Genomic DNA, 21,928 nt, shown 5'->3' on the forward strand with positions numbered 1-21,928 from the left:
GCTTGTATTCTCCTCTCATTTCTTCTTCTTTTTTTAGGATCTGAAGGTTCTAAGGTGAGACACAAACTTAACTGACCTACAAATGCATGAGTTATTCCTTATTCACAGTTTGTTACCTGGTTCTTGGTTTTGTTGCAGATGGAGAGGTCTTTGGTTGGATCAAGACCACCAAGATGTGAGAGGAGGTGCATAAGCTGTGGCCACTGTGAAGCAGTCCAAGTACCCTCAGTGCCACAAGGGATCAATTCCTGGAGGGATGACAGCAACTACAAGCCTTTGAGCTGGAAATGCAAGTGTGGAAACATGATCATCAATCCATAAAACATGATCTGAAAATAGTTCATTAGTAAGTACTTCTGATTAGAAACATTGGCTCATTGGCATTCAATTTTGGGTGTGACCAGTGAGTCAGGTACTTCTTTTAGCAATAGTGTATCTTTGGGTTACATTCCAAGCAACTTTCCTCAATCCCTGCAAAAAAAAATGAGAACCGGATGTGTAAATATAAGCAAATGAATTGATGATGATGTTTGCTTTGCTGTTCTTTCAATCCAAATGCACCAGATACTTAACCTCATAATATTAACCCCAAATTACTGTCATATCTCTGATTTACCAGTAAAATTTTGAACATTTGAATGGTAAGACAACAGCTAGCTAAACCTTGCTACTAAATAAGAATTTCATGGTATGACAACAACTGTTTTCTCGAAGATCTAAAAGTATGATTTGTCTTTGAGTATTCAATAGTATAACTTGGCTAATACTTGATACTGAATAAGAATAGCATGGTATGGCAATTGTCTAAAGAGCAAGGAAATAACAGGTACCACAAGAGCAAGAATCAGCTATTTTATTACAAACCTGAGAATTGTCTGGTTTCTCATCAGTAAGCATTCCATAGGCATAAATATAACTCGCAAGATTAGAATGAAGACAAGATGCAATGATGAGATTGGTTTGTTAAACAAATGAGAAAATGATTTGTACATAGTCTGCAAAGAACATTTGGCTTCAAGTATTTGTTTCAGTGATTCTTCTACAAGCTGCTACAGTCTTCCGCTATATGCTACACACGGCAAAATTAGTTACTTCCCGGTTTAAGTTTCAACTAAACCAAATCTAAAGTTTCAGAAATTTGAACATTATAATTATATTGGTAAGCCTCAGACGGATGTAAGAAACCAAAGTCAATTATAAGGACAAAATAACAAAAAATGCAAATATTGAACTGTAAACAATTAAATAATGCAAATAAAATACAAGGACAAAATAAAGTCAGGAGGAAAACAGAAGTGTCAACCTGTTAGCAAATAACACAACTGGTGCAACACTATAACATCTAAACACAAACTAAATTCTCCTATGGCGATCATAATTCCTTCAAACTGACAATATTAACACCTAGCTTTTTGCAAGATAAAACAAAGAACCATACTAGATCAAGACAAAATAAAGTAAAACTTAAAAATTAAAACAGAGCTCAACCCAGGAGAAAAATATAAATAAATCCTTGGTCTCTCACAATAACAATTGCTTTGTAGGCCTATTGAAGTAAAAAAATAAACGGACAAACTGTCCCATGGCAAATAAGCTTTAGATTCAGGAACATCAGACCTTTGTTCATGCAATTATGTGACTTATGTCTCAAATTATTTTATATTCCCATCCCTCGTTGTCCAAAAAGCCTCAGTTAAACCACTTAGCTTAAAATATATAACCTAATGTTAGCATGACTACTTTAATCAACTGATTTCCGTCATCATAGAAAATGAGGTATCCTTGTATCATCGTCTGAGTCATGTTTCTCGTAACTTTGCCTCAGAATTTTCCTTGACAAAACCATCGTGCATAGATCTCAAGAATTAATCCACAGAAGCTCACTTCCATATTAATGCTTTTGGAATAATTGATGCTTAAACTCCATTTTGGAATAGGTAATAGACATAGAAACATTGACTAGAAGCAGCAAGTTCACCATGCAAACATGAGGATCAAAAACCATTTAACCATTTGCAGCAAGAAAGTTGTTCAATAAAAGAATGATAATTCCTAAACATATTTATCAAACAGAGCAAAAAAAGTCTAAACATCACTACCATACAGGAGTCAAAATTTGGATATCCTGTTCTTAGCATACATACATAACCATGCAACGTCTCATATTGCTATCCAAAGGAAATGGTAAATTAGACTTCCATGATGATAAAACAATATCATGATAGGGAATCATTCAAATTACAGAAGCAACTTACATGGTGAAGCTTAAGTTGGGATTTGCCCCAGGATTTTTGCCTAACGAGAACTGTGCTTGACCTGTTGGTCAAGACAATTTCATCCCACTCATGACCTGATAAGAAGTCAAGAGGTAGTGAGTGACTGAGCAAAAATGACTCATTTGACTGCACATTCATGACTGGCTCAGCATTGGACCCAATATGCCTGACTCTAGGTAAAGGAATTTCATTTTTCTGAATAGCTGATAAACTGCCTTGAGTGATGATGGCTTGAATCAAGTCAATAACTGACTTGTTCCCAGCCTGGCCTGAACCCACAAACCAAGCTCAGGGATGATTGAATTTGGCTCAGTTAAGGTTGGGATAATGCACAGATAAAAAAAAATCATACATTACCAGCATTCATGACTGGCTAAAACTGAGAATACAACACAATTTACAAGAACAAGGCAACACGTGACAGAAAAACTACAAAGCAATTTCCTGACAAACAAGGCCATTGCATCAACAAAAAGAAACATCCAAAGTTGAGCCAGAAATAAGATAAGTTATACAGAAATATTGAGAGGGTAATAGGTCACAAGCATTGAAAATTAACTAGATATCAATAAATTAATAAGTGTTATATTTTTTTCAGTATACACAACACATACAAAAAAAAAGCCTTAATTCATAGAGTCAAAAACATGATGAAAGGGCAAAACCAACATTCTCATAAATATTCAATAAGCATGCATAGGATATTCAGAAACTGTTCTAAAGTGCTTGCCCTATTTATAACGAGAAGAGACAGGCTCTAGAGACAAACCACAAGTTTAAGTAATTAATCACTCACACACTTCTTCTTCTGTGGCTATTCCTATACCTTTGAAACACCCGGTTCTCCGTCTAATATTATCAATGCTGAGACCACTGGATACTCTTGATATCAATCCCCTCTTTCACCATCTCATACAACGGACTCATCTCCCTTAGCTTCTCCACCTGACGCACTGTCAACTCTACTGCCTTATCAATCTCTGCCTCCGTTGTGAACCTCCCAATTCCAAACCTAATTGACGTGTGCGCCATGTCCTCGTCAACACCAAGTGCACGCAGCACATACGAAGGCTCCAAGCTCGCACTAGTGCAGGCGCTGCCACTTGACACTGCCACCTCCTTCAACCCCATCAACAAGCTCTCCCCTTCCACATATGCAAAAGAAAGATTCAAATTTCCAGGGTACCTATGCTCTACACTTCCATTCACCACAACCCCATCAAGCTTCGCTCTTATCCCATTCAGAAGCCGCTCTTGCAATGAAGAAATCCGTTTGCTATCATACTCCATCTCTTTCATGGCAATATCGCAGGCAGCTCCAAATCCGACAACCAGTGGGGTAGGGACAGTTCCGCTGCGGATGCCGCGCTCTTGCCCTCCACCGCTCATCTGCGGCTCAACCCGGACTCTCGGGCGGCGGCGGAGGTAAAGCGCACCAACGCCTTTGGGGCCGTAAATCTTATGCCCACTGAGTGACATCAAGGAAATGTTCATGCGATCGACATCGATAGGAATCTTACCGAGGGCCTGAGCGGCGTCGGTGTGGAAGGGCACGTTCCTCTCGCGGCAAATGCGGCCGATGTCCTCCATCGGCTGTACAACGCCAATCTCGTTGTTGACGGCCATGACGGAGACCAAACCGGTGTCGGGGCGGAAGGCGGCGGTTAGGGTTTCAAGATCAAGAAGCCCATCGGATCGAACAGGGAGGTAGGTGACATCGTAGCCCTGTTGCTGGAGATAGCGGCAGGAATCAAGGACACACTTGTGCTCCGTCTGCGTGGTTATCACATGACGCTTGGAGGAGGAGACGAAGTGCATCACGCCCTTGATCGAGATGTTGTTGGATTCCGTAGCGCCAGAGGTGAAGAAGAGCTCCTTGGGATTAGCGTGAACGAGAGAGGCGATCTGGGATCGGGCGTGTTCGACGGCGGCGTCGGATTCCCATCCGTAGAGGTGAGTGCGTGAGTGGGGATTGCCGAAGCGCGATAAGTAGAAGGGAAGCATGGCGTCGAGAACCCGGGGATCGACGGGGGTAGTGGCTTGCATATCAAGGTAGAGAGGGCGGCCAGAGATCTTGACGCCTTTCATGGAGATGACGCCCGAATTCGGATCGAGAGAAGGGGAATCAATAGGGTCAGCGGAAACGGCGGCGGCAGAGGAGCTGGATAGACGGCGGAGAAGAGGCCGGACGGCAGCGAGGTGCCTGGTGGTGGCCATGGCGGCGAGGAGGTGATGGAACGGAGGGTTTCGAATGGAGAAGTGGGGATTGAGGCTGGAACCTGAAGACGAAGGCTTTGGAGGCAACGAGTTGATCGGGAAGAGACACGTGGACGGTCGAAATGTTACCACGTGGTGGATAAGTAAGTTGATTTGGACTTGCACTTTGAGATTCGAATTGGGTTCTAGATTTTTGTAGCCTGATCTTATCCTCTATCGTTAACTTATTCCCTCTCATTGCTATTTTCTAGAGTTATCAATTTGCTCCGATCTGATGGGAATCTGATTCCAGCCAAACTTAAAATTATCATGCCTGGTGTGGGGATGTAAATCTTCATACGGACGAGACTATCTGGTCCAGCTCCGTTTCTGAATATATAATTTTAACATCATATATAATATTAAAAAAATATTTTTATAATTAAATAAAAAATATATATATATAACGGTTTGAAACTTTTTAAACATAATGCGAAAAAAAAAAATTTATTCCATTTATCAATATATATATTATCAAAAAATTATATATTTGATATATTTAATAGATAAAAAAATCAAAAATATCTATTATTTTTTTCGTTTTATCTGTCATAACTTTTGACGTATTTGTAGTTTATCTATTTTATAAAAAAAATCATGGACAGAGAATCCCAAATACAAATATCCATACAGGACCTGAAAAAACCGTGGTTCAAGAACGGGTCGAGAATAAGTTTGATAAGTCGAAGTCTAGGCCAGAGAATATTCCGGTGAATCCTCACCTTGTTGATACTTGATACCCTATAATTTCTTTATTTATATATTTAAATAATTAAAAAATTATATGTATATACAATTTAATAATATGAAATATTATAAACTATGAGAAAAAAAGTGTCAGTCGCAATGCACGTGACCTCGGAGTTCGTGCTGCACTGTGCTCAACCTTTTGTTCTCTGGATCTCTATTCGACGACGCCCACAACCTGTTTGTTGAATTGCCGCAGAGAAACTGAGAGCGAAAGAGGAGCAGCAATGAGGGCCCTTGGATGGTGGTTGATGCTCGTTGGTTCTCTCCGCTTGGCCTCCGTGTGGTTCGGCTTCTTCAACATCTGGGCTCTTCGTCTCGCCGTTTTCTCCAAGACTGAGAGTTTGTTGCTTATCTTAGTCATCTTCATCTTTCTTTTTTCTGTGAAATTATGAGTTTTTCTTTTTTTTTTAGCTTTTCAAGTATCAAAATCTCTTTATGTCTTGTTCTGGTTCAGGAGATCACATTATAGATTGTGGTCGAGGAAATGAAATATATGAGATTGTTTGTCTTGATGGGGTCTTCTTATGAGCACTATTTGTTCTTACTGGATACTGTGATGTTGTCATTGTAGCTGTTAACTTTTTTTTTTAAGGAAAAAAGTATTTTTTTTTTTATAATATTAGATATTGGTCAAGTAGGAAATGAAATCTATATGATCTTATCTGATTGGATTGCAAGGTTCTTTCTTTTGTATTAGATATTGTGATATGATTATATAATTGTGTGTGCTAACTAGTTTTCTGGTAAAAAAATTCTTTTTCTTGTTGGTCTCCTGAATATTATTATTTTTTTTAATATGGTTGCTGTTCCTCGACTTTTTGTAAAGTTCCTGCAACCTTTAATGTCATTTGTTGTCTGTTTCTCACCTATTGAGAAATAATGGCAAGTAATTTCAAGCATTTCAAGGATTGAATAAGTAAAAGAAATCTTGTCAGAAGTTTCAGTTCAGAGTACTGTATATCTGCTCAAGCGTGTGTATGAAATTGAGATAAGAAGATTCATGGAATATGATCTACCTTGACAAACATGCACGTAAATAAATGTGCGTTTATAGGTTGGGCTGATGAGTTTTGATATATTGGGGATAATAAGCTAGAAACATCATCTACATGATTTATCCTGGCTTTCTTAGGTTTTAACATCGTTCATCTTCTTTGTTAGTTATTCCTTCTGAAAGCTGCATTAACCATTATGGCTGAGATATTAACACCTTCCTTAGAATGCTAATCTATGCTTTCGTCTATCTTATTGTTCTCTTCTCCTGCTCTTGCACACAAGCTATAGCTCCTAACTTGAACATTCTCTGGTTTTCAACATGCTTGAGATATTGTCTTGATCCTTTTCAGTTTATTACTGATTCTTATGTAGTTTGTTACTTCTTTGACTGCATACTTTGTTTGAGATCGCCTAGAACCTTTTGACGTTTTTTGCACATTGATACACTTCCCATGAATGACATCATTATAACGTGTTCTGTTTAATATAACATTCTTGGCCGTGATACTTGATTGGTTGTATTCCTTTCTATGATGGCTCTTGCCAAGCTTCAACCGAGCTACAGTCTCATAACTTATTATGTGTAGTATTGTCGAATGTTGCTCACTCTTAGATGTACTTAATGTGATTCAATTATATATTATGCTGGCATCAGTTTTTATCACTGCTTGCTTTATTGACCTAAAATATAATATTATTTCTGGTTGTCAATTATTTTCATTGAATATTGCATATAAATGAGAAGGTACACTCCTGGAGCTCCTTAGATGATAAGAAGCCCTGTCCAAAGTTTCTGAAAGGATCAGGAGCTGATTTCCTCTTTCATTTAGGCAAACTCCAGCTGAAGAAAAAAAGGATGAGAATAAATGTGCAATTGCTTTTCTCGAAATCGCGGATTAGACCTACTTGCAATGACCTTATCTAGCTAGCATGTACTCATTTATGATGTTCATGTAACTTAAGTTGGCAGGTTTTAGCCACAGTCTGAACTGGTTGGTAATGTGGGCTCTGTTGCTCTTATAACCCTTACAGAGAGTGTTACTAGAAATTTAATTCATTTAATTTTTTGAAGAAGGAAAAAGAAAGAAAATAAAAAACATTTGGAAGAGATCTTTGTGGATGCAGATTCATGTATTACTTCCAATATTTTTATTATCCTTTTCTATATTCTTCATCTATTATCTTATCAATGATTAAAACTGAAGATCAAGTGAATTTGCAAAAGTGATATTCAGCTGTCTAAGAATAAGGTTGTGGGTTGCCTATCTGAAATCTGGGATCTGTTATTATAGTAGGGTGATGGACTTGTATTCTTTCCATTAGGGTTTGGTTTGTGTTAGTATATTGACTAAGTAGATCTGTTTGGGTTATGGACCGTTAACATTCCTAGAGGAAATTTTGAAGTCAGATTGACAGCGAAAGATGTCTTTTGAAGGGTGCTTAAGTCTTTGGATGAAAAATGGGTTATGAGAAAGAAATATAATTTCTATTTGCAAAAGTCAGTTGTGATGAGATATATGAAGGCGAGACTTGGTGGAAAAAAGAAACCGTCCATACGTTAAGTGTTTCTTTGCTGAATGTAGAACACAATGTTCTATGCTTCTTTTGGTGCTTAGCTATATGTATTCAATTTCATTCTCGATATTTTGTATTCTGTCATCCTCCTCTTCACTGTTTTATCGATATTGTCATTTATTAGAAAATTCATTCATTCCATGGAAAATTTGAGATGTATTGTTTTATTACTCAAATTAAATGCCACTTAGATAGGTAAGGTATTGTTGTCGTCAAAGTATGAAAGTTCCTGGCGAATTAACTGATCAGAGAAAATGTTCATGCTTTTGCTATGGTTGATGTTATGCTCATATTTGAATTTTGACATGCTGCATGATGAATGACATTCCAACTACCTATTCTAAGCCATTCTGAATTTTTCTGTGCAGTGACTGATGTTCATGGAAGGACCTTTGGAGTTTGGACACTTTTGACTTGTACTCTCTGTGTTCTCTGTGCATTCAATCTTGAGAATAAGCCTTTATATCTTGCCACCTTCCTTTCATTCATCTATGCTTTTGGTCACTTTCTGACTGAGTACTTGATCTACCATACGATGGCTGCTGGAAATTTGACCACTGTTGGCATTTTTGCTGGTAAACTCCTTTTTTCACGTTTGCCGTAATACTTAAAGACTTTGATCTATTTTTATATTTTCTAAAACTTAACTCATGTTAATAGTGAAATTATGATTATGATATTTCTAATTGAGATGGGAGTGATTGATGAAATCTTCTGCTGTGCATGCTAATTGTTTTCTGAGCATGTTCTCAATGTTTCATCAATCTGATATCATATTTATCAACTAAAAGACTTCTTCTAATTCCATCACTTTCCATTAGTATTGTTAGCCCCTTATATGGTCAACCCATATGTCACTATCTGTTTACAATCTGGTTTCTTTCTTATAATATCTCTACATCAGCTCTTTCCCACTGTTATGCAAGGGTTTTGACATCTTCGCCATCTGATGGAAGGTGTCTCTGTGTGCATGTCATGCCAACTAATAAAAAAACCGTTAGAAAGTTTCTATGAAAATTCACTAGCACTGCATTATGTAGGACATGTTTTTAAATGTAATTGCTTTATTTAGGACTTAAAGGCTTTCTTGAATTTTTATCACTTGGCCTCAATATGGCAGTTGACAAGTTTTGTCTGTAGGATAGACAGAGTGTACAAAGACATGATTTCTAAACCTTAATAAGCACATATTAAAACACTCTTCTAATATTTTGTTAAGATTAACCCCTTCTTACTTTCTTTGTTTTGTTTTGTTTTGTTTTTTTTTTTTGTATTATTTCGAAATGAATAAATCTGAATGATTGATTTTTGACTCATGGAAACACTTCTCTTTTGCCATGTTTGTTGTTGCACTGATCATGCATTATAATCAAGGAACAAGAATTATATTTCTTGAGATACAACTATGCTTGGTTATTTTCCTTTTTCATCATTTATTGACTGTACCTTCTGGTGATAAATCTAGTACATTATTTTTGTTTATAAATCCTCATGTTTTCTTTGTCAGGGACGTCAATAGTGTGGATGTTGCTCGAATGGAACACACACAAGCCTCGGGCCATCTCAAAGCTAGAATGAACATTCAAGTCATTCCTATATCTTCTTAGAAACTCACCTTCTGCCATTCTCTTGCATCATACTGCAAGTTGGTCTTTTTAAGTATAGAACTCTCAGTCAATAATCTCTATTTATTTAGAATGTCAAATCGTATGGAACTAATGCTACATCAATGTATTTTGCTTGCACTCTGAAAATCTAGTCACTTGATTTCCATCTTTCTTTGCCTCTGGATCTGTGTATGAATAACATGAATATTCAAATCTAGCAGTGCTGTACGCAGATGATGTTTTAGGTACAAATTGGATTGATCAAGATTCAAGAGGGCAGCATTATATTTTGAAACTTCAACTTGCATTATCTCTACGAAGCCAGATCTAGATGTTGACCCTTTGCTTTTTCCTTTGGGTAACTGCTAATAGTTTTCACTAAATAATTCAGTTTCATTGCTTTTCAACATTGACATTGGGCTTATATACTCATAATTGACTTGGTCAAGTTGATTTTTTGGGAATTTTCTCTTGTGAGTGGTTTCTACGAAATGTTGCGCTAAATTCAAAATTATGATTTATTGGTTAATGATAAAATTTCTAGGATAGTATTTACCTCGCAGTTTACAGGAATTGTTGTAGATGACAAGCTACATGACTGAGTTGCACTGAAGGAAGAAAGATCGAAGTTGTTGGCATATTACTTAAATTAGGTTTTGAGTTGACTTCACGGTTTGTAATTTAGCTTACTTGCTTAAACTGAGATAAGCATTTTATCTCTTAATTTTTTCTGCTTGGTAGATGAGAGATGATGCAACTCAACCAAGTGAAGCAGCAGTTCAGAGTTCTTCTATGGATCCTCACGGTGGAGCTAGCAACCTCGGCCACTGTTGATAGCTTCATCTTCAACAATGGATTCACTGGCACCAAACTTATACTGAATGGAATAGCGTCAATCACTAAAAATGGTGTCTTGAGGCTCACCAATGACACTGAACAATCAACGGGATATGCCATTTATCCGACACCATTTCACTTTGTCCAACCTTCAACGGGTAAGGCCGTCTCCTTCTCTACCACCTTTGTGTTTGCCATGATCCCTCAGGATCCTGTGTACTATGGTCACGGCATGGCCTTCTTAATTTCTCCCACCACGAACTTTTCCACAGCCATGGCAAGCCAGTGGTTAGGCCTCTTTAATGTTAATGACAATGGTAATTCATCAGATCACACTGTTGCTATTGAGCTTGATACCATCCTGAACCCCGAGTTTGACATTGATGCTAACCACCTAGGCATTGATATTAACAACTTGAAGTCAAACTTGTCTCACCATGCTGGTTATTTTGATGATTATACTGGTGAGTTCCGTAACTTGAGCCTTGCAAGCGGGGAACCAATGCAAGTCTGGGTGGAGTATGATGGTGGAGAGATGAAGCTTAATGTCACCATATCTCCTATCCATATGCAGAAAGCCAAAGAGTCCTCTCTTGTCTTTGGTTGTCAACCTATCAAGCATCCTTTTGGATCCTATGTTTATTGGCTTCGCATCATCCACAGGCACCGTTGTAGCCTCTCATAACTTGCTTGGCTGGAGCTTCAAGATGACTGGCACAGCTGAAGCTCTTAATCTCTCTGCACTACCGTCGGTCCAAGAAGCTGTTCTTCTCGATGAAAAAGGAAAGCGATGGTATCTGACAACATTGCTGCCTGTTGTTGTTTCTGTAATATTGTTCATCGGAGTTGTTGTAGTCATAATCTTCATCTTGAGAAGGATCAATATCTCAAATCTACTCGAAGACTGGGAACTCCAATACGGGCCTCATCGGTTCTCCATACAAAACATTGATCACAGCCACAAACGGCTTCAATGACAAATTTATTTTGGGTGCTGGAGGCTTTGGCAGAGTCTACAAAGGAGTGTTGCTGAAATGTAACACTGAGATTGCAGTAAAGAAGGTCTCTCATGAATCTAAGCAAGGGATGACTGAGTTTGTCTCCGAGATCATAACCCTTGGTCAGCTCCGTCACCGCAACTTAGTTCGGCTTCTTGGGTACTGTATGCATAAAGATGAGCTTCTCTTGGTCTACGAATTCATGTGCAACGGGAGCCTCGATAAGTTCCTCTATCATCAAGATAAGCCAACTCTAAACTGGGCACAGAGATTTCATATAATCAAAGGAGTGGCCTCTGGCATTGAATACTTGCATCAAAACTCAGTGAAAGCAGTCATCCACAGGGACATCAAGACAAGCAATGTATTGCTGGACAGTGAACCGAAACGGCAGGTTAAGCGACTTTGGCCTCGCAAGACTCTGTGATCACAACACCGATCCTACAACTACCAAAGTGGCCGGAACGCTTGGGTATATGGCGCTGGAGCTTTCTAGAACCGGCCGGCCAACCACTCTGACGGATGTCTTTGCCTTTGGGGTTCTTATGCTAGAGGTTGCGTGTGGCAGGAAGCCTATCAACCCATACAAAGAAGAAGTTAATCAGATATCATTGGTGGATTGGGTGGCAGAGAATTGGCGAAAAGGGAACCATTCTTGATACTATTGATTCAAGATTGGAAGAAGAGGGCTACATTGTGTGTGAAATTGAGTTAGTTTTGAAGCTTGGTTTGTTATGTTCTCATCCATTGCCTGAATCCAGGCCAAGCATGAGACAAGTTGTGCAGTACTTGAATGGTGATAGCCAATTGCCACCATTATCTCTTGCTTACTTAAGCTTCCGAGTTCTCGCATTGCAGCAAAATGCAGGGATTGATCTATATCCAATCTCCGGCACCATTAATTCTTTTGTTCAGTCCGGTGATCAGCTGTCAGAAATTATTGCAGAGCCATATAGTGACGAAGGTTTTCATTGTAGAGTATAGATGATCATTGACAATGTTATTGTATGCTTCTGCAGTCCTACAATGTCATGACTCTGTATTTGAATGCTCTTTTGGGCAATTGAATGGAATTTCATGAAATTTTCAAATTGTTCATCTTTGAATAGTATATTTTGTTTCATTTTTCTCATTGTTTTTAATTTCTGAAAGTGACCTTTATGATTATGAAGGCTTAATTGTTTAAAATTTCATTAAATTGATTCAAGTCAGGTGGACAAGATTGACTGACCTTGGATTAGTATTATATGCATATTAGCATATTATGGAAGAGAGTTTAGAGTTTGAACTTTCTTCTGATATAATAAGAGATTAACAAAGAATTGAAGTATTAATTATTATAAATGATAATGATGTAAGTACAAAATTCTATTTTCCATAATTAATTTGCTCAATGGAGTGAGTCATGATTAATCATAGTCAAAACTTATGTCTAAATCAAACACATTACAATAGCATAGATGGATAAGGCATCACAGGGTATTAGTGCATTTTTAAAAATTATCCAGGACTATTTGGGTAAAAGAAAAAAAACTCTGACTTTAGAAAACCAAGACTTTGTCAACTGTGTTGACCTTTGATTTTCTTGACACAAATAATTATGGTCAAATAATCCAAAACATCAAAGCCAACAATCCAACATATTACTGACAAACACTGAAGGAAATCAATCAAACAAGTAGACAAAAACTTCAAGAACTCACTCAATTTTGTTTCCATTCATCAAATGAAGATGCAATTCAAGAAACTGATAGTTCTATTATGGATATTGCTCATGGTGGACTACTCATCAGCTTCTTCAAATGATACTGATGATCATAGCTTCATCTTCAGTAATGGATTCAGTGAAGCCAATTTCAGCCTTGATGGTGCAGCATCAATCACTCCAAATGGCCTTTTGAAGCTCACCATGGATGAACAACAACAGAAAGGACATGCATTCTTTCCGAAAAGAATTCCGTTTCGCCAATCTCCGGCCGGTAACATCTTCTCCTTCTCCACCACCTTTATCTTTGCCATTATCTCCCCATATGCAAACCTTAGCGGCCACGGCATCGTCTTCTTCATATCACCAACCACGAACTTCTCGACAGCGAATCCAAGCCAGTTCTTTGGTCTCTTCAATCCAAACAACAATGGCAACTCATCAAACAACATCTTTGCTGTTGAGCTTGACACAATCCAAAACTCTGAGTTACATGACATTGATGATGATCATGTTGGCATTGACATTAATGGTGTGATATCAGACATGTCTCACCATGCTGGTTACTTTGATAATCTCACTGGTAAGTTTCATAACTTAAGCCTTTACAGTGGGGATCCCATGCAAGTATGGATTGATTATGATGGTGGAGAGATGAAGTTGAATGTCACTTTAGCTCCTATCCAAATACCAAAGCCTAAGAGACCTCTTTTGTCTTTGGTTGTCAATATATCAAGCATTCTTTTAAATTCAATGTATGTTGGGTTCTCTTCATCAACAGGCACAGTTATGGCCTCTCACTACATACTTGGTTGGAGTTTCAAGATGAATGGATTAGCATCTGAAGCTCTAAACATCTCCACACTTCCTTCTCTCCCTATACAAGCGACAATCAAGGAGAAACCAAAGCTGATGACAATCTGGTTGCCTGTTGCTGCTGTGTCTCTGGTCCTATTAATCAGCATGGCTGTGATTGTTATCTTGATCATGGTGAGGAAAAGAAGGATGAAGTTTGAAGAGCTGGTTGAAGACTGGGAGCAGCAATATGGTCCTCAAAGACTCTCATACAAAGCTCTGTTCAAGGCCACAAAAGGATTCAAAGACAAACAGCTTCTTGGAACTGGAGGTTTTGGCAAAGTCTACAAAGGAACACTGCATAAATCTGATACTGAAGTTGCTGTGAAAAGAGTATCAAATGAATCAAGGCAAGGTATGAGAGAGTTCATTGCAGAGATAGCAAGCCTAGGCCGGCTTCGGCACCGCAACATAGTTCAGCTCCTCGGGTATTGCCGGACAAAAAGCGAGCTTCTCTTGGTCTATGAATGCATGCCTAATGGTAGCCTTGATAAGTCCCTCCATTGCAGAGATAAGCCAGCTCTGAACTGGTCTCAGAGATTGCATATCATCAAAGGAGTTGCTTCTGGTCTTGAATACTTGCATGAAGATTGTGAACAAGTTGTAATTCACAGAGACATAAAGACCAACAATGTTTTGCTAGACAGTGAATTGAATGGCAGATTAGGCGACTTCGGCCTTGCTAGATTATATGATCACGGGACCGATTTTCAAACAACTCATGTCGTCGGAACTATGGGTTATCTTGCACCAGAGCTTGCTAGAACCGGAAGAGCGACTACACTGACCGATGTCTTCGCCTTTGGCATTTTTATACTAGAAGTTGTGTGCGGAAAAAAGCCGATAGAACCAAAATCACAGAGCTTGTTGGTGGATTGGGTGGTGGAGAATTGGCAAAAGGGAGCAATTCTTGATACAAGGGATCCAAGATTAGAGGAGGAGTCCTACATTGTTGATGACTTAGAGCTTGTGTTGGAGCTTGGCTTGCTCTGTTCTCATCCAATGCCAACATTAAGGCCAACAATGAGGCAAGTGGTGCAGTATTTGAATGGTGATGCACCTCTACCTCAACTCTCTTTTGCTTTCTTGAGCTCAAGGGGATTCGATGAGATCGTTTTGTCGTACCCGGTGTCAAGTTCAACTCCCGTTCGATCCGGTGATGATCAATTTGAGACATTGCAGAAACAAGCTGAAGATTCAGTAGTTTATATATGTTGATCATATTTCATATTTTGTATTTTGGTACCACTATAACTATACTGTTTGTATCTGAAGATGTAATATTGCTGAAACATGTTGGAGATTCAGATGTGTAGATAAAATGAACAAAGTGTATTTAAAAGTGGTGCAGTATCTAAATGGTGATGCACCTCTTCCTCAACTCTCTTTTGCTTTCTTGAGCTCAAGGGGATTTGATGAGTTTGTTTTGTCGTACCCGGTGTCGAGTTCAACTCCTGTTCTATCTGGTGATGATCAATATGAGACATTGCAGAAACAAGCTGAAGATTTAGAAGTTTATATATGTTGATCATATTTCATATTTCGTATTTTGATAATACTGTTTGTGTTTGTATCCGAAGATGTAAAATTTGCTGAAACACGTTGGAGATTTAGATGTGCAGATAAAAACAATTAGTTATGTTATATAGAGTGTATTTAAAAGAATTGTATTCCTTCCTCTATGTCCTAGTTAACCGAATCTCATGTATTAAAAAACTTAATTACCCCTAATTTATATATTGACATTTCTCTCTCATATTTAATTTTAACAAAAGAGTTGAATAGATTGTTAAAGGTAATTTGGAAAAAAAAATAATAAATGCTTCCCTGATGTTAGAAAATAACTGATAAAATAAAAAGGAGTGGAGAGAGTAAATGTTAATTGTTATGGATTGAGTAATTGAGTTACCTTGTTGTTGTGTTAAAAGTTCATTTAATTTTTTTTTATGCATATAATGGATTATTATTTTTTCAATTTCTTTTGTTATTGGTCGGTATTATTTGGTGTTTGGTGTTTTCAATCTATGTTATGTTTGTATTTTATCTTTTCAATATTTTTTGTGTTTTTGTTAATATAGACATATTTGTTTTAGAAAAAAACTTTACTATCTAATATTTTGGGAGAGAGAAAAAATTAAAATCCCCCCTAAACAACTTCAAATCTCCATTCATTTTTTTTCTTAGCATTTTCTTTTAGGTATTTGTAATTTCAAAATGTTTAATATCATGTTTATATTTTAAAAATTATTAGGGAGGCTTCTTCTAAGAAAATTAATAATAAAAAAAACAGCTGTGCATGTTTGGGATTGTTTTTGTTTTTTTTAAAAAAAAAATATTTCAAATAACAATGGATATATAAATTACAAGGTAATAATTACAATTGTATGAAATAAATTAAAATTTACAGTTTGAGACTTACGCTTTGGTTCAATCTCAAGACAAGTGCAATATGGTTGTTGTCACGGTCCTCACGCGACCCCTTAGGTCCCTTACAGTTGTCCTATATCTAAGAAGAAGCTTCTTATATAATTTTGTGCTTGTGATTATTATTACAAACCATTAAATTTATTTTGTGTGTGAATATATATAATTGGACAAATCAAATAAAATACATTAGAGATAAGAAGTGTAGATAATAAAGGTAATCACCAGAGATAAGAATATGGAGAACAAAAAGTAAAATACTTGAAAAATCATAAAAGATGGTTATGTGACTTTACAATGAAATGAGAGTAAACGTCCCAAACATAACTTCAAAAAATAATTGATAAAGAGGGTCACCCATCCACATCCTCTGTCATATTTAAAGAGTCTTTGATCCGGTCAACAATTGAAGGGGAGTTTTCACTATCACCAAAAGAGGTGCACAAGAAGTCTGAGAGAGTTTGATAAATTTTATAGAAATGATAAAAAACCAAAACATGTGACCAGTTTTAGTCAAAATAGAAATGGGTGAGAGAACTTAATAATTGAATTTATGATTATTTTTTTCCGACCAAATATTCTAGAAAAATAATTTGAATGAGAAACTCATAAGTATTTTAATTTTTGAACTAGTTAAAACTCCGGGATGTTATGATTTTAGTCATTCCTAAGTAAGACCGAAAAATGTGACTAGAATGGTTTCAAATTCTAGCTATGTAAGGGTTAAAAAAAAATATCATAGCAGTCAAAATAAAATTTCTTATCATTGATCTGGATTTCATATTAAAACACATGAATTTATACATGTTAAATTTCAAGTATTATTTAACTAAGGCTAATATGTGTATTTTATAATTTTACAATTTATGTCTAAACCCAAGTTGATTAGGTAAAGCAATATTAGTGTTAAAAAATAATAATGTATCTCTTATATATATAGTTTATATTATAAATAACCTAAGTAAGAAGTAGAGCACCTTGTAACATTCCTTAATCAATAATCACTATCTGTAATATGAAAGTTTGTTTTTTATTAATATTGCACCTAAACCTGTGAACTCAAATAACATCACTTGTAATGTTTAAAATTATATCAAAATATACTCTTAAAAGATGTCTTATTTGGTGATTGGCTAGCAAAATTCATATGTATATCTCACAACCAAAACCACTAACCACATAACTATTTTTAATATATATATATATATATATATATAGAATAGCCCCACGTCATGCTCTGATTTTTATAGATTCAAAATATACAGATATTTGAGGAGACGGTTTTATGAACACAAATAATGTATTTCAATATATATATATCAAACAAGGAATTGAAGAAGCAAATAACTATTTGAGATTTTTTAAAAAAATTTGAGTTGTAGAGGTCTCAATTTATACAATATAAATGGTATTTAAACAATGATTTCGTTACAGCTGATTAGTACAACAATTTTGACTATGACTTAGGCTTTATAAATGGGATTAGTTTGAAAAGAACAAAGTCCTTTTTTTTTTTAAATGATTTTGATATTGTTTGAATGACAGTGTCATCCCTATCATGTAGTTATATGCATGAACTTTCAATTAAGATATATAGATACTATTCTAAACGATCAATCTAATTAATTTGATAATAAATTATTAACAAATTATTTAATTAATTAAATGGAACAATTCAAAGGGATTTTAAAAAAAAAATTATAGCACAACCATCAAATTTAAAAGAGAATCGGACCATAGCACCACAATACCTATAGTGTATTACGAGTTGATAGACTATGGTAGACAAGGTCTCTTATAGAAGATTTGTGTGAAAAAGTCTGTAGACCATGTAATTGATATTTTTCTTTTATCTATCTATCTTTTTCTCTTTCGAAAAATACCTGATCATCCTTATTACAAGAGTACTAGTTCATTATTTCAATATTTTGATTATTTTTAATTTTAATATGACCATCACCAACCATTTTTATTTGGACTTTCTAATTGTTCATGTACGAAGAAAAAAAGAATAGATAAAATTTGATTTTTCTTAAAATAAGTCTAAAGCCTTTTGTATGAAGTAAATAAAAGTAATTAGATTTTAGCTTATAAAAAACAGTTTGATCATGCTGTAATTATTTAATACACGATGTGAGATATATAATTATTTTTATATATTTTTTTAAACATCAAATTAATTTAACGGGCCCATTTTTCCATCCATTGCACCAAAAATTTCCAATCTACTTATAAAAAATATAAATTAAATAGATGTTATGAATCATGTGTGGAATGACAAACCAAAATCACTCGTATGTGAAAATCAATCAAAAATAAATAAATAAGTTACATAAATCATATTAAATATTTTGTACGTATATATATATATATATATATATATGAGAAAACATCTTCTACGAACCTCCAGTAGATTTAAAATCTACAAACATCCACAAAGACCATTAGATCAGCATTCAACAATAGCCTCTTTCTAAATCCTGTTCGTTCTCATATATATATATATATATATATATATATATATATAAATTAATTTGATAAAATACAAAAAAAAAATATAGTTTTTTTTATTTAATCCATGATATAAAACTATATTATGAATCCCATGATATATAATAAGGCATTAGGTGCCAAAATCAACCTCAACATCACATGCAGCGCCACCACATTTGTTGATATATATATATATATATATATATATTTAAGTTTAGGTGATTAGTGACTTATTCATAATACAATATAATATATAGTGCTAAATTCCAATTTTTTTATTATAAAATAAATAAATAAATAAACTCATGGTGAAAATGGTGGTTCATCATCCAATTAGATTGGAAATATACCAAATTGAAGAACATACCATGTGAAAATGGTGGTTCATAATATAATAAAGCTTTTCCCTCACTTCAAGAACATACCATGTGAGACAAAGCTTGTTCCTAATGGGCTTACATTTTCATAGGTTAAAGTAAATTTTATTTTATTATTTTTTTATTAAGTTGTTAAGTCATAAGTGTGTGTGTTTTTTAATCTTAGTATTTTGGTTTTTTTAATTTACCATTTATTCAATTTCTCACGTGAGAGTGATTATAATCATATAATTTAATACATATGATTATTTTATCATTTTTTTCAATTGATATATAATTCAAGGTTATAATGGATTGTAACCTGACATTAAACATATCATATTTAGCAAAAATGATTAAAGAAAAACATAAAATATAAATACCATGTTAAACATTTATAAAATACAAAAAATCAAAATAAATAGTATCGCCAACGACATTTTGATTTATTGACATTGAATCCTCTTCGTAGGATATTTATCTTCTCCTGAGGTGACATGTTTGGATTTTAGTTCACGCATGATGAGAACATATATGTGTTGAGAGATTAATTAACTTCATATTTATATATTTTTTTGTCCATATTTTATTAATAAATAAATAAATATTATAATATTATAATAAAATAATGAGACTAATAATGAACTTACTCATTAAAAATAAAATTGAACCCTCATGGTTTGCATTGTTTCATGTGAATTGACCACACAAGACAATATAAGTTCTTATGTGGATCTCATATCTTTCATACTACTCTTAATTAATTAAAGAATCTCCACTGTTTCAAAATATTTTGCCAATGATATGCATTTATAATACTTAATCTAATTTATATTGAAGCTTGGCAGTTCATACAGATCTCATGGTTGCAATTTGTATGCCGCCTTAACAATCACATGGAGAAGTGTATATATATATAAATATAAGATAGTGTTGAGAAGTCAATACACAAAATAGATAAAAACTGTTAGATGTGTGTATGTAAATTAGATATATGTATGTATATACATGGGTATATCTGTATATTTGGCCTCTATATGAAGCCCCATGATCACACTTGTTGTGCAATAGATGAGCATTGATCCATCTCCTTTCTTCTCTTCTTTCATTCTTTTCTCTTCTAACATGGTATCAGACTAAGTACCTTCCTCCGGCCATCTCTCCAGCCACCCCTCCGGTCATCTCTCTGGCCGGAGTTCAGAGAGGTTTCCCAATAAAAAAATTATGAGAAAAAAACAAAAGATTTAATTTTATTTATTATCAAATAATCACATTTTAATTTAGTATCATACTTTACAATATGTATTTTTTCAAATAATTCACAATACTCGGTCTTAAGTAAATCTCCAAATATTTTTCTATATATTTTACAAGACTTGATGAAGCCAATTCAAAGTTCCAAATAAATCTCACGTCAGTAAATTGGGTCGTAACCATGTTAACATGATTATAATGTATTTGGATTAATTGAATTGACAAAATCATAATGTAAACATTGTTATATCATAAATCAATTGATGCCATAACGTTTAACATGAATAAATTAACATGGATAATTTGAAACCAAATTTATTTATGTTAGCAATATCTCATGCCCGCAATTTCAAATTTTTTTCTATGTTATTATCATATCGAGTTAAAGTTTGTCAACTCAACTCTAAAATAAGTCGGTGCGATTTTTACTAAAATCATATTCTATACAGAACCGCTTAATACAATTTTTCTTAATTGAGATTATACCCTACATCAAAACACCATGAAATTCAAATTTGCTTTACGTTATCATCATGCCATGTTAAAATTTGCCAACTCAACCCAAAGTAGGTCAGTGCATTTTCACTTATATCATATTATATACATAACCACTTAACATATTTTTTTTCTAATTGATATAAGCAAAAATACCACAATTTTAAATTTGTTTACGTTATCATTATGGTGTATTAAAATTTGCTAGCTCAATCCAAAATAGGTAAGTGCACTTTTCACTAATATCATATTCTATACAAAACCACTTAACACAATTTTTACTAATCAATATTTACATAGTATGCAAAAATACAACAAATCTAAATTTGTTTATGTTATCATCATGTCTTGTTAAAATTTGCTAGCTCAACAGAAAATATGTCCGTGTATTTTTCACCAATATCATATTTTATACAAAATCGCTCAGTACAAATTTTCCTAATTGATATTATACTCTACAGAAAAACACCACAAATCCAAATTTTCTTACTTTATATTCATGTCGTGTTAAAATTTTCCAGTTCAACCAAAACAAGTCTGTGCATTTTCTCGAATTTGCTTACATTATCACCATGTTGTGTTAAAATTTGCCAGCTCAACCCTACGTAGATTCGTGTATTATTCACTAATATCATATTATATACAAAACCGCTTAGCGCAATTTTTTCTAATCATTATCATATCCTATGCAAAAACACCACAAATCTAAATTTGCATACGTTATCCTCATATTGTGTTGAAATTACTAACTCACCCCAAAATAAGTCGATGTATTTTTCACCAACATTAGATTCTATACAAAACCGCTCAATATATTCCCTAATTGATATTATACCCTACACAAAACAACTTAACTTGTTGTCATTGTCACAGTCCATTCTATATATTTTTTTGGGTCTTTGACTAAACTAATTTTTCCAGAAACTATTGATTTTAAATTAGTCTGAAAAAAAGATAATGAGAATAGATTTCTCCTAATGAATATCTTTTTATATATAAAAATATTAGTCTGAAAAAATATATTGAGAGTAGATTTCTCCTAATGAATATC

At 34.7% G+C, this 21,928-nt stretch overlaps 2 protein-coding genes and 2 pseudogenes across 2 annotated transcripts; 3 read left to right on the top strand and 1 right to left on the bottom strand.

Annotated features, from left to right (window-relative positions):
* Positions 1–2,891: 2,891 nt before the first annotated feature.
* LOC120256461 (cysteine desulfurase, mitochondrial) lies at positions 2,892–4,559 on the bottom strand. Its single transcript, XM_039264134.1, has one exon. It carries the CDS (start codon positions 4,491–4,493, stop codon positions 3,135–3,137), a length of 1,359 nt encoding a protein of 452 aa, XP_039120068.1. The 5' UTR covers positions 4,494–4,559; the 3' UTR covers positions 2,892–3,134.
* Positions 4,560–5,359: 800 nt separating this feature from the next.
* LOC120256460 (ergosterol biosynthetic protein 28) lies at positions 5,360–9,628 on the top strand. The gene is made up of 3 exons (XM_039264133.1): positions 5,360–5,621; positions 8,222–8,428; positions 9,361–9,628. Exons 1-3 carry the CDS (start codon positions 5,507–5,509, stop codon positions 9,429–9,431), a joined length of 393 nt encoding a protein of 130 aa, XP_039120067.1. The 5' UTR covers positions 5,360–5,506; the 3' UTR covers positions 9,432–9,628.
* Positions 9,629–10,486: 858 nt separating this feature from the next.
* On the top strand, positions 10,487–12,321 carry LOC120256459 (annotated as a pseudogene).
* Positions 12,322–13,027: 706 nt separating this feature from the next.
* Positions 13,028–15,073, top strand: LOC120256457 (annotated as a pseudogene).
* The last annotated feature ends 6,855 nt before the right edge of the window (positions 15,074–21,928 follow it).

The sequence above is a fragment of the Dioscorea cayenensis genome, unplaced genomic scaffold (genome assembly GCF_009730915.1).
Source record: "Dioscorea cayenensis subsp. rotundata cultivar TDr96_F1 unplaced genomic scaffold, TDr96_F1_v2_PseudoChromosome.rev07_lg8_w22 25.fasta BLBR01001453.1, whole genome shotgun sequence".
Classification (NCBI taxonomy): Eukaryota; Viridiplantae; Streptophyta; class Magnoliopsida; order Dioscoreales; family Dioscoreaceae; genus Dioscorea; species Dioscorea cayenensis.